Raw genomic sequence first — 11,910 nt, forward strand, 5'->3', positions numbered from 1 at the left:
TAATCATCAAAATTAAACGAAATAAACATTTGAAATATATGAGTTTGTATGTAATGTATGAATATAATATACAAGTTTCACTTTTTAAATGGAATTACTGAAATCAATCTACTTTTTCATGATATTCTAATTTTATGACCAGCACCTGTAAATCAGGAGACACAACGTGTACACAAGTCTTCTATGTCCATGTCAGTCTATATGTATTTTTCTCCAGATTCTTTATTCTTTTCCTGATCTAAAACAAATAATGGATCACCTAATTCATCAATAAAGTCCTCACTGTCTGTCTCAGACACTGTTTTTTAATCTCCATCTCTGCCTTTTTGAGCTTCTTTCTGTCTGAGAGGCTCTGACTGAAGCTCCATCGTATCTGGGTCCAAGCCGAAACAAGCTGGAGCTGCACCTTAAAAAAAACTGCCTCATTGGTTTGACTCAAATACACTAAAACTGACTAAACTTAACATTAAACACAAAAAACTACACCATAACTATGAAATCCAATCACACTAATTATCACATTTGTTATTACTCACGCCGCTTGCTGTTTTTTGGGTAGTTTGTCTGTTTGTTTTATTTTTTGTCATCGCTGAACTTCTTTCAACTTTTGAGCCTCTTCTTCTTCCTGTAGATTTTTTGGCACTTGAAATATAACTTTGGACCTCAGTCAGAATGAAGAGCGGTGTGTTTTTTTCTTTTTGTGGGTTGTGGTTGGGGGTGAGATTGGATGGATAATGGGGGTGTTTTCTCCCCAAAACTCTGTCTTCGCTGCTGCCTCTTGCTCTAACGTGCAGTAATGATCATTGTCTAATATGACAATGAGTTTCAGAAAAAGATGTGGTGTGAATTATTTATCATAACTCTTGGTTTTACTTGGCCTATCAACGCCATTCAACAACTGGTGTATAGTTTGAAGTCTGTACTTTTGACACAATTTGAAACAGTCTCTGAGAGGGCACATCTTTCCTGCTAGAGAGATTTAAAATCGCTCACGTGACTAGGGCGCCCCAGCGCACCACATTTTTGATTGCTGCAAACCCTTTGAGCAACCTTTTCCCCCTGCCCTGACCTGCCTGCAGTGGTGCTGCACCAAGAACTACTTGAGGAAAATACACAAAAACCTCTGAAAAAGACACTGACACTTCTTCTGGAAAAGTAAACAAAAATGGAGTGGTGTCAAGTTTTAGCGGTTTTAGAATTTCTGTTTTGTCTGTGGTACATGTGCCAAACAAACATTCTTCAACAATGGGCACAGCGAGAGCGGCACAAGCCATTTGTCCCACTAGTGGTAGAAACGTGTTTGTTTTGGTTGTTTTTAGAACAGGGCCTTCTGGGTATAGTCCACTTCCTGCTTTTGGAGTGGTCTCCAGCTGCATTTGAACCATGCTAGAGTTCACTTCAACCGAACTGAGACCTAGGTTTTTAGGTGGACCAGAGTTCACTTTTTTAGTCCCCATCAGAGTTTGATTGCACATTCACACTTTCTAGAGAAACAAACTAGTTCGATTAAAGCGGACTAAACAGGGCTGGTGTCAATGCACCATAAATCAACTGTATATCGTGTCATTTGTGCCAAGTGATTGGCAAACCAAATCAGAAGATTTCTATAGCTTCTCTTTATCCTATTCCTGCCATTTGGGAGCTCTTTGAACATATGTTAATTGACTGTGTTGGGCCACTTCCACGTTGTAAGTCAGATAACTAACACCTTCTGACCATCATATGTGCAGCAACCTGATTTTCTAAAGCTATTCCCTTGAGAAAAGTTACAGTATCAATCATTTCTAAATCTTAAATTAAGTTTCTCACAGTGTTTGGCTTGCAAAATATTGTTCATTCAGATGAGGGTTCAAATTTTATGAGACACCTTTTCTCAGGTTCTCCAGCAGTTGTCTATCCAGCAGGTACCTCCTCAACCTACCATCTTGAATTTCAAGGTGCATTAATGAGATTTCATCAACCTTAAAACTAGGCTTACTAGAATGTGAGAGGGACTGGAATAAGGGGATTCCTCTGTTACTTTTTGCAGTGACAGATGTAACTCAGGAATGTACAGCTTTTAACCCAGCTGAACTTGTTTTAGGTCATACTGTGAGGGGTCCTTTGAAGCTCCTTAAGGAAAAATGGTTGTCTTGCAAGTCTAATCTGTTAGATTACATTAGCGAGTTTAGGTTTAAAGGAAAAAAGAAAAGTGCTTTGAAGCTAAAACAAATTAAAAGAAATTCATGAAAGGTGCTTGTTTTCAGAGTCTCTCATTTAAAAAATAAAATACACTAATTTAAACTAATAATAAAACATAAAAAAAAATTACTAGGGTCTCCAGCATTTTCCATGATTACTCTGAAGTGGGACATATTGAGAGCCAAGCACAGGAATGTGAACAAGACAGTAAATAGCAAACAGATACTGTTCGAGTGAAATGCTTCAGTGTGTTGAAATAAATTGCATAAATCGACCCAAAACTGCAACAGCTGTGTCATTCTTCAGCTTTCCAAAAGACAAGAAAGTTGGATGGATGTGCTCAGTTTAGCTCCTGGTGAAAGTCTGGTGATGTTTTGAAGAGGACCATCTGAAATATGCCTGTCAGACTGGCTGTCTGGATGGAAAACTGTGTGACATCACTGGAAAGTTTGCAAAATGTGGGGCTCAAGTTCCCGACAGCATCACTCCAGACCAAAAACACGTTTTCAAACCGGTCCTCTTGTTAACAAAACTTGCTTCTTCTTCTGCTTCCATTTTCAGCGAAAAACACTGACAGGAACTTCCTCAGTGTTCTACAGTGGTCTGCAGCAGCTTGCCACGTCACCAGCCAAGGAGGTAAGCACTTTGAACCACCTTGTGGTATAAATAAATCTGACTCCATCAGCCCACTTCAGGATTTCAAAACAAAAACTCTAAAAACAAGTCATTAACATTGTCATTCAGAGAAATGGACCACTGGAGTGTTTCATGATAGAGCTTAACTAAAAGAAAAACATGAAAACTCATTATTTTAATTTTCCCTTTAAACTTACAAGAGCTTGTGAACTTGAGTGCAACGCAGAGAAAAATAAATATCTGGTATGATCCAAAGTCGAAACAATGTACATTTTCCCCAGGAGATCATTGTTACCAGTGCCTGGCTCTGCTTTACAGGCTCATTATAGTGAACCAGAGGTTATTAAATGACAAGTCTGCCCTTGTGACTATTTGGTTAAAACACCTGATCAAAAATGCAAGTCACATTTATGCCATATAAATCTTTTGGGGCCTTATTTTGAGCATACTCAATACAGTTCACATGAGATTTAAGCTGTTTGCATACTCCATGAGAACTCATGAACCCCTGGCTTTTTTCACACACCCGTTTGTGCCAAGTACTGTGTGATTGATCAGAAATTATTGTGCGTGTGTTTATGCAGAAAAATCGGTGGGCTTTAATGTTGAGTTGTTTTGTTTCTTCTGCTTAGCTAAGGCTGTTAGAAAATACAGCTGTTCCAGCAAGACTTATAAACCTATGAGCTGAAAAAAAAAAAGACCAGATTTTAGGTTGATCCTGGCTTGAGATTAAGATGCCACAGTGGTAACGTTCACAGCTGATGCACATTATGACAACACAGTTATTTGGCTTCATGTCAACATTACCAAGTCAGCTAAGGGCAAAACGGCATTAATGTGTAGTTCTAAAGGCACGAGAGTGAGAACAGCATCTTTTGTTAGTGCCAAGGAGATGTTACACTATGCTACATAACATTATCTTAATGTGCAAAAAAATGAATACTGAGAAAAAATTGTTTTCAAACTTGCGTGGATGTGTGGAGGGAGAAATATGCATTTATTTTGCCCCAGTCCAGTATGAGGCCCATGTGACTAATTTGTTCAGAGACAGATGGAGTTGTGAAGAGAAGAAACATTGTTTGTACCCAAGTTTAGGCAGTTTATTAAAGGCAGACAGTCATGTTTCTCAGTAGGTTACTCTGTATTACAACCAGGGATGGAAATTAGCACCCGCCAAATGCGGGTAAATATTTGAAGTGGCGGGTGAATTTGATCAACACACACGCCACTGTGGTGGGTTGGCAATTTGAACAGAAAAGGTGTTATTTGTCCTCCTGACATATAGGGGGCAGTAATGTGCTCGAGTTGCTGTTGTTACGTCGAGCCGCGTTTCCCCATCAGATACGGTTCCCCTGCGTCTCCGCGCGTTCATGTTCAACGCTCGTAACCACCGCGCTGTGCTCGCACTGCAAGAGAACTATGGAGACCGTGAAAGGTCAAACAACTTGTTTTGGCGAAGTTAACCCACTGTTTTGCTAGCGTGATAGACAGACAGAAAGACTCTGTTATGGACAATATAGACTGTGTGGACAAAAACAATTAATAATTAAGATAAATAATGACTTTCTATTAACAGAGTTGTTTAGAGGGGCAAATATTTCTCATTAAAAAAACAAAAAAACAATTCTTTTAGTAATAAAATGTGCTAATAATATCATAATACAGAGGAATAAACACAGTTAAGGACTTGTTAGTAAATAATTTTTTTTCCCCATGTTTTAGAGGGGGAACCGATTATTTCAGACTGAAATATTTGGTTCCCCCCCTGGTAACTTTTGCAAAAAAAAAAAAAAGAACCAAATGTCTCCAAATTCAGAGAACTTATTGTCCGTGATGAGAGGAATAAACACAGTTAAAGACTTGTTGGTAAATTAACTGGTTGTTGTTGGAAAATTATTTATCTAAATAACATTCGACCCGAAAAAACTCGCTTAAAAATATTACAACAGTTCACTGCAAACCCATATGATGCACTCGATCCACTACAGATTACATGCAGTCTAACACCAATTAGGTGTTGTGATGAGAAGCTATTTTATTTTCTGTTTTTCAAGAGTATTCAGCTTGTAGGGCACCCCAACTGCTTCCACCCGCGTCAATCATCACCATCATATGAAACAACATTTTGTCACAACAAAAAATAGTGGCTGGTAAAATATTTGAGTGGCTGGTAAAAAATTTTGTCCACCAGCCATAGTGGCTGGTGGACAAAATTTTTAATTTCCACCTCTGATTACAACTGTATCAGGGCATCTGTAATTAATTCAATGATTCTGAATGAATTACTGTGTCTTTTTGCTTTTAAGTTCAGTTTATTTATTATCTTTATTATTGTGTGAAAATGAAAACTTTATTTGTTGAAGCATGAAAGTTTAAGTTAAAATGTCCTATAAAATTGTAGTGTGTATTACCATCAAAAGAGAGCAGTTTTGTTAAGATTAGGATGTTTCTGAGTTGTTTTTGTGTTTGAGTTTCTTATTTAGTTCCCTGTGTTTTAGATTATTGTCTTGTTTCCTGGTGTTACCTGTGCCACTGTTCACCTGCCCTCAGCTCAGTAGTTTTCCTTTCACCTATCTCATCGATTCCTCATCATCTTCCAGCTGTGGTCTATCTTCCACTTAATAAAATAGATTTTCTTTGAGCTCATCGTGTTAGTCTGATTTCTGGGTTCAAATTCTCTGCAAAACTGGATAGGTTCACAAACAAGCAATTGTAAGCAAACAAAACCATTTCTTTTAGTTGTAACTTTAAGCAAATTTGATAAAAGTAGTTTGCTTATTGCTAGTTGTTCCAGACCTTTGACCTTCTCTAGACATTAAATTTGGAACTTAGAGAACTCCTCAGGTATAGGTAGGAGCAGCTGGTTAGAGTTTCTGCTGTTGAATGTCACAGAATCCAACCATACATTGGCACAGGTGTAATGAAAAGGGAGAAATAGGGGCTCATGATTTACATTGTACAAAGAGCAAAACAACATCCAAACAGTTTCTATGAATGGGAAGTATTACTTTATTATAAGGCTTGTTGGAATATGATTGACTGGCACTACAAACAGATATGTAACTAGCCAAACAACAAAGGAATTCACAATATAAACAGAGAGTACACAAGTCTGAGTTGTCTGATACGTATTCAAGCAACCTCTTCCACATACAAGCAAGTCTACATAAAGTTATCAGACTTTGTCACCTTGTGTGTGGAATTAAATATTCTTCTCAATAAAATAATAAAAGGTACACCTGCCTAAGGTGTGATTTCTTAGGAAAAAATAGCTTCCATCAAAACCAGATAGCCATGTACTGAAGCAGCCATAAAATCTGCACAACTTCCAGGTACAAAATATCATTCATTATCAAAAAGACAAATAATATGAGAAACTGATCATCACTGATGAGTGAGTCAAGTAGAATTCAATTGCAGTACAATGGTTTAATGCTATATTTTGTTTAATAATTATGAAAAGTACTTTTGTTCAAATAGAAATTTAGTTAAAAGCTAAATACAAATAAATCTTTCTGAAGAAATAAAAAAGAATCCTACCTCTGCAAGCCGTGAATGTTTGTGAACATTTTCTCCTTTATGGACCGCAGGAGCAAGCTGCTGGAGGACTCCCCGACTGCTTGTTAACGCACGAGTCAGACGAGCAAACTTGGCCCACCCTATAAATTAAACAATATGACACAATCAAAGGACTAACACGTAACAAAAATTAAAGCTCTATTATTCCTTAAAAGAATGTTTCATGCCAGAGTTTTAAACTGAGGTCATCTTATGGTGAAAAATGACAGAGTTAGAGCTGTTCTGGTCAAACCTGAAAAGAACATTATGGAAAATCTCTTACATTCTGGTAGCACACAGAATATGTGTGTGTGTGACTCTCAGCTACAACTACATCAAACTTAAACTCAGTAACTCTAATGTTGACTGAATTTGTATTAGCTAAAGTTGATTAGCTGTGGAAGCCACCTTGAACTGAAATGACAACAAAAGTTAACCAGTTGTAGAAGTATAGCCAATAATGACGTTCTGAGAGTTTCATTAAAATCTGTTAACACACACAAAAATATTATTTGGTCAAATTTTGCCCTTTGGCAAAGGCAGTATTTACACGCAACTGTATAATTAATCAAAACAATTAAGAATGGTAAAATTGCTGAAGCACAAATGCTTTTATTATATTAATAGTACTTTCTGTCGTGATTGAGGTGGAAGGAGACGAACCCAGTATGTAGACTCATGATGGAGAACTAAACTAATTTATCGAATAAATAATCAAGATCCGAAACGGCGAGACACGAACAACAATAGGACAGCACGTCAGGGAGACAGGAGTATGACAAGGAACCAGCAAGGAAATGTGGAAAGTGACTGGGTTTTAAAGGCAGAGGGTGATTAGTGGAAGTGGGCACAGGTGAGATGATTACAGAGCTAGAGGCAGGTGTAGATGGGTGAGAACAGGGAAGAGAGAGAGTAACTGAGGAGAAGTGAATGGTGGCTGAGGCACAGGGAAGAGCCAACTAAATAACACAAACAGTAACCTCAAACTGAAACATGAAGACAAAACAAAATACAAACACCCAGATCCTGACACTTTCTGATCCCCTGCACCACAGTGTAAACTTATACAGGTCAGAAGTTGACATATACTCATCATGGGAACTGATGTCATATTAATTTGGGGCTTTGAGTAATAAATTTTGAATAATGAATTTTATCATTTCAAGAGTGGAATAATTATACTATATTATAATTATATATAATTTTATATATATATTATAATTTTTATATATAATAATTATAATTATATTACATACATCTTCAAAGATTTTTTTAAAACAAAAATTGGATGCACACATTTAAATTTATTGTGGACTTTTTTTAACAACACTGTCAAAATTATAAATACAGGCTCAAATACAACAATATTCCAAAAAAAGTTGTGCCTTTATGTAAAATATAAATAAACACATCATAAACCTATATTTGAACATAGTAAACATATCAAATACAATTGGGAGAAAAAAAACACAAATTGGAAATCTGGAAAAAGAAATTATGGTAGCAATGCATCTCTTTAAATTTGCTCCAGGGCCATGTTTCCTACTGTGAAACATTCCCTTTTCTTTTAACAAGTCTGTAAAAGTCTAGGAACTGAGACCAGCTGCTGGAGTTTTTGGAGGGTAATGTTGTCCCATTTTTGTCTGCTGGAGGATTCTAGATGTTGAGTCCTTGGTCTTCTTTGCCAGAATTTGTGTTTCATGATGTGCCAAATGTTTTTTTAAGTAATGTGATGTCTGGACTGCAGGCAGGCCAGTTCAGAACCTGAACTCTTTTGCTACAAAGTTACTGACAAGGCTTGGCAAAACTGAACTCAGAGCAGGCAGACACAGACAAAGGTTTACGATGTTTATTGAGGCTAATGTGTTAACTGGAACGCTAGTTCCCATGATGAAACTCTCAGGATGGAAAGGAGGGAGCCTTGGGGCAGGTAAGTCCACCGAGGGGTGAGAGTGGGGAAAAACAAAGTCTCTCAGGAGAGGGCGCAGGCTAGTGAGAGAGTCCGGGGACAGACAAGGAGTCAGAGCCAGAAGGTCAGAGGAGAGCAGCCAAAACCAGAAGGGTACGAACCAATAGGCGTAGTCCAAAAAGGGGAAGCGAGGTCGGTAGCCAGTGAGCAGAGTCCAGGAAGGTATCCGTCGAGGAGTAGGCGTAGAGACGCGAGTTGAGGTACAGGCAAGGGGTCGTAATCGAGGCAGACATGAACTGTGAGAGAACGCTGGACATCTATTTGGCAAAAAGCTTTCAATAATCTGGCACTGGCTTGATGTGGAGAATGAGCTTTAGTACTGATAGGTGGAGATGATGAGGCTGATTACAGGAGGAGTGGAATCAGGAAGCGTGGCATGAACAGAGAGACTGTGGAAAGTTACTGAGGCTGTGGACTGGGAGCAGGAACAGTAGACTGTGACAGTTATGCTTTTGTAATGGATGCATTAAACAGTTTAGTATTGCATGTTGATATATGCAAGGCCTTCAATGATCAAGACATCATATGGATCAGAGAATATGTTGTTCTTGAGCTCCAAGCTTAAACTCCACACTCTCTGCTTTTTGAATTGAGAAAGCTCCTCGGATGAGAAGCGAAAGTCTTCAGCTACAGACGATTAGTCCAGTTGTTTTAGTTTTTAACCTTTTTTTTGGATTTACTGTGTTGTTTAGTTGAACCCTGTGAATGATCCCTTTAACACATCCAAGATGGTGGGCTGGTGCTGAATCAACTTTATTCATGATGCATGTTTTTGTGTCAGTGGAGGGCTCTATTGACTCATCCTCTCTAATGAAAGTCCCTTTTCCCCAGTGATGTTAATCTGCAGTGCTTTAATCAGGTCCAGGCCCAGTAGTGGGAATTCAGTCCTCACTATACAGAATGATGCTGGACCTTTGTTGTTTTTATTTGCTACTGCTTCAGTAGCTTGTAGGCAGCCAATGACAGGTAGGTCTCCTTTTGCAATTGTGACTAGTTGATCAAATGCTGTAGACATCAGCTTAATGTCATTAACTCACAGTTTTGCAATTTTTGGAACTACAACTTTGCTTACTACAGCCACAGGTGATTTCCATACGTTGGTGAAATGTTCCTTTTTCTAACAGTTAACATCATGAACATGTTCTTGATTGATTAGGAATTGATTGACGAATAATCGATGTGATTAATTTTGTTTTGTATTTTAAAAAGACTTTGAAATTAGGAACACTGCTACCAACTGAATGGTTAAAGATAAACTGCAGACACTTTATTATGCACTGCAGTAATAATCTTTCTGGAAACTTAGTGACTAATGTACAACTTATAGTTCTTCTTCTGAGGTTGACATCAATTACAAGATAAATACATAATGCTAAAGATGTTAATGCTTCTTTTGCTTAAAGTGAAAGAGATTGGTTGTTTAGATAAAAGGGAAGATGCTGATAAGGGAGAAAAGACTGTGTTAGAAGTGGAGATAAATAAAACAAGAGTCAAGCCAAATAAAGTTCCTGAATTTAATCCATTGTCTCCTATTTTATGACAATTGCCACAACACTGTTCAATTCAGAAAAAAAAGTCTTTAGCAAAACAGCGCTACCCTGCATTTATGAATATGACAAAAAGGACCCACCTTTTGATGACTCATCTTCTATTGGTTGCTTGAAGGCTGTGATGTCATTAAAGGTACAGAGAAACAGAACAACTTTGTCCTGCTCGTTCCTAATTGGAGCAATCTTTACAAAAAACCAGACTGGCATCCCTGCAACATAAACAAAATATAAATTAGCAAGGGGCAGCAGTTGGCTAATGACAATTACTAAAAAAAAAAAAAAAGTCCTATGTCTAAGGAAGCCAGCAGATTGTGTCAAAACCTCACTTTGGCACAATCTCTCATCCTGACCAAGCACAATAATGCCCATTTTAACAAGAAGAAGCTTCTAGTCAAACCAAGCTCAGGATGGCTGGCTATCTGCCTCCACTACCATTCTAAAAGGATGTTCTTTCATTTGTTTATTTTGTATGTGCATGTTCAATCTTACTGTTTTTCTTTAGTACTTTTTTTACTATATGCAACTTTGTTTTAAGAATTATCCTCAGAAGGTTGTGGCTCGTCCTGCAACTGGAGGGTTGCCGGTTTGAGCCCCCGCTCTGTCCATCTCAGCTGTTGTGTCTTTGGGCAAGACACTTCACCTGCCTTACCTACTGATGGTGGTCAGAAGGCTCGGTGGTGCCGGTGTGATGGCAGCCTCACTTCTGTCAGTCTGCCTCAGGGAAGCTGTGACTACAATGTAGCTCACCACCATCAGTGTGTGAATGACTGTAGTGTGAAGTGCTTTGGGGTCCTTGGACTAGATAAAACGCTATACAAGTGCAAGCCATGTACCATATTTTGTTGGTTTATTTTTTATACAAACTTCCTCAGATAATAAATTTAACATGCTTAAACTTATAACAAGTTGCCAACAGTCAGCAGGATGTGCTTCAGTATAGGAAAAAACTGGGTTATACAAACATTTTTGTTGCAGACAACACAACATTTGCAGTACTTACTGTTTTTCTTGTACATCAGAATCTCAAAAGAGTTCATCTCGTAGTTCTCAAAGGTTTGTCGAACTTTCTCACTGGTCTCCTTGTCTGTCAGTTCTCCATACATAAAGCTAAGAAGAAGAAAAAACTGTCCTTGCAGAATTTATATAACTGCATGTTCTTCAATATGATCTGATCTTAGTTTTCAACAATATGTTGTTTGAGTGTGCAGTTGTACCTGCAGGTGCTGCTCTTTTGCATGACCTCAGCTCGATGATAACCAGATAGTTTGCAGAAGCCATCATTGCTGTAGACAATTGGCCAATCAACAATCTGAGCATTCCCCAGCACAAAATTTGTATCTGACCACATAAAAAAAATAAATTAGAATGTAAACAGAAAATAAACAATCAAATTTTATAGTTAGATGTAATGTCAAACCTCTGGTTGGAGAAATACGGCTAAAAACAAGCAGATCTCTTTATTCAGTTCAGTTAAGTTTATTTATAGTATGTAGCACCAATTCACAGGGCGCTAAAATAAACGGGTCCATATCATAAATCATTTTCAGTTACAGGCAATTCACTCCAATTACACAATATATTAGTCAGAATCAGTACATTACAAAATGACAATTAGTAAAAAAAAAAGGTTCTATGTCTAAGGAAGCCAGCAGGTTGCATCAAAACCTCACTTTGGCACAATCCCTCATCCTGACCAAGCACAGCACTACTCCTTTATTACAAGAAGAAACCTCCAGTCGAACCAAGCTCAGGGTGACCAGCCATCTGCCTCAACCACCTTTCTTAAAGGATGTTCTGTTATTTGTTTATTTTGTATAAAAAAATTCCCTTCTCACCCTCCGCGGGTGGTCTTTGTTTCATCCTCTGAGCTCGGGTCCTCTACCAGAGGCCTGGGAGCTTGAGGGTTCTGCGCAGTATCTTGGCTGTGACTAGAACTGCACATTTCTGGACTGAGATGTCTGATGTTGTTCCTGGGATCTGTTGTAGCCACTGCTCCAGTTTGGGGGTGACTGCCCC

At 38.2% G+C, this 11,910-nt stretch overlaps 1 protein-coding gene across 1 annotated transcript in view; it reads right to left on the reverse strand.

Moving 5' to 3' along the window:
• LOC108250220 (potassium voltage-gated channel subfamily H member 1) overlaps positions 1 to 11,910 on the reverse strand; it is a 119,400-nt gene that overhangs the window by 76,278 nt on the left and 31,212 nt on the right. Inside the window, exons 2-5 of the mRNA XM_037976295.1 lie at positions 11,109 to 11,232; positions 10,895 to 11,001; positions 9,975 to 10,103; positions 6,358 to 6,476 (exon numbers count right to left, since the gene is read on the reverse strand). Coding sequence (XP_037832223.1) covers positions 6,358 to 6,476; positions 9,975 to 10,103; positions 10,895 to 11,001; positions 11,109 to 11,232 — 479 coding nt within the window. The remainder of the gene's footprint in view (positions 1 to 6,357; positions 6,477 to 9,974; positions 10,104 to 10,894; positions 11,002 to 11,108; positions 11,233 to 11,910) is intronic.

The sequence above is a fragment of the Kryptolebias marmoratus genome, linkage group LG6 (assembly GCF_001649575.2).
Source record: "Kryptolebias marmoratus isolate JLee-2015 linkage group LG6, ASM164957v2, whole genome shotgun sequence".
Taxonomy (NCBI): domain Eukaryota; kingdom Metazoa; phylum Chordata; class Actinopteri; order Cyprinodontiformes; family Rivulidae; genus Kryptolebias; species Kryptolebias marmoratus.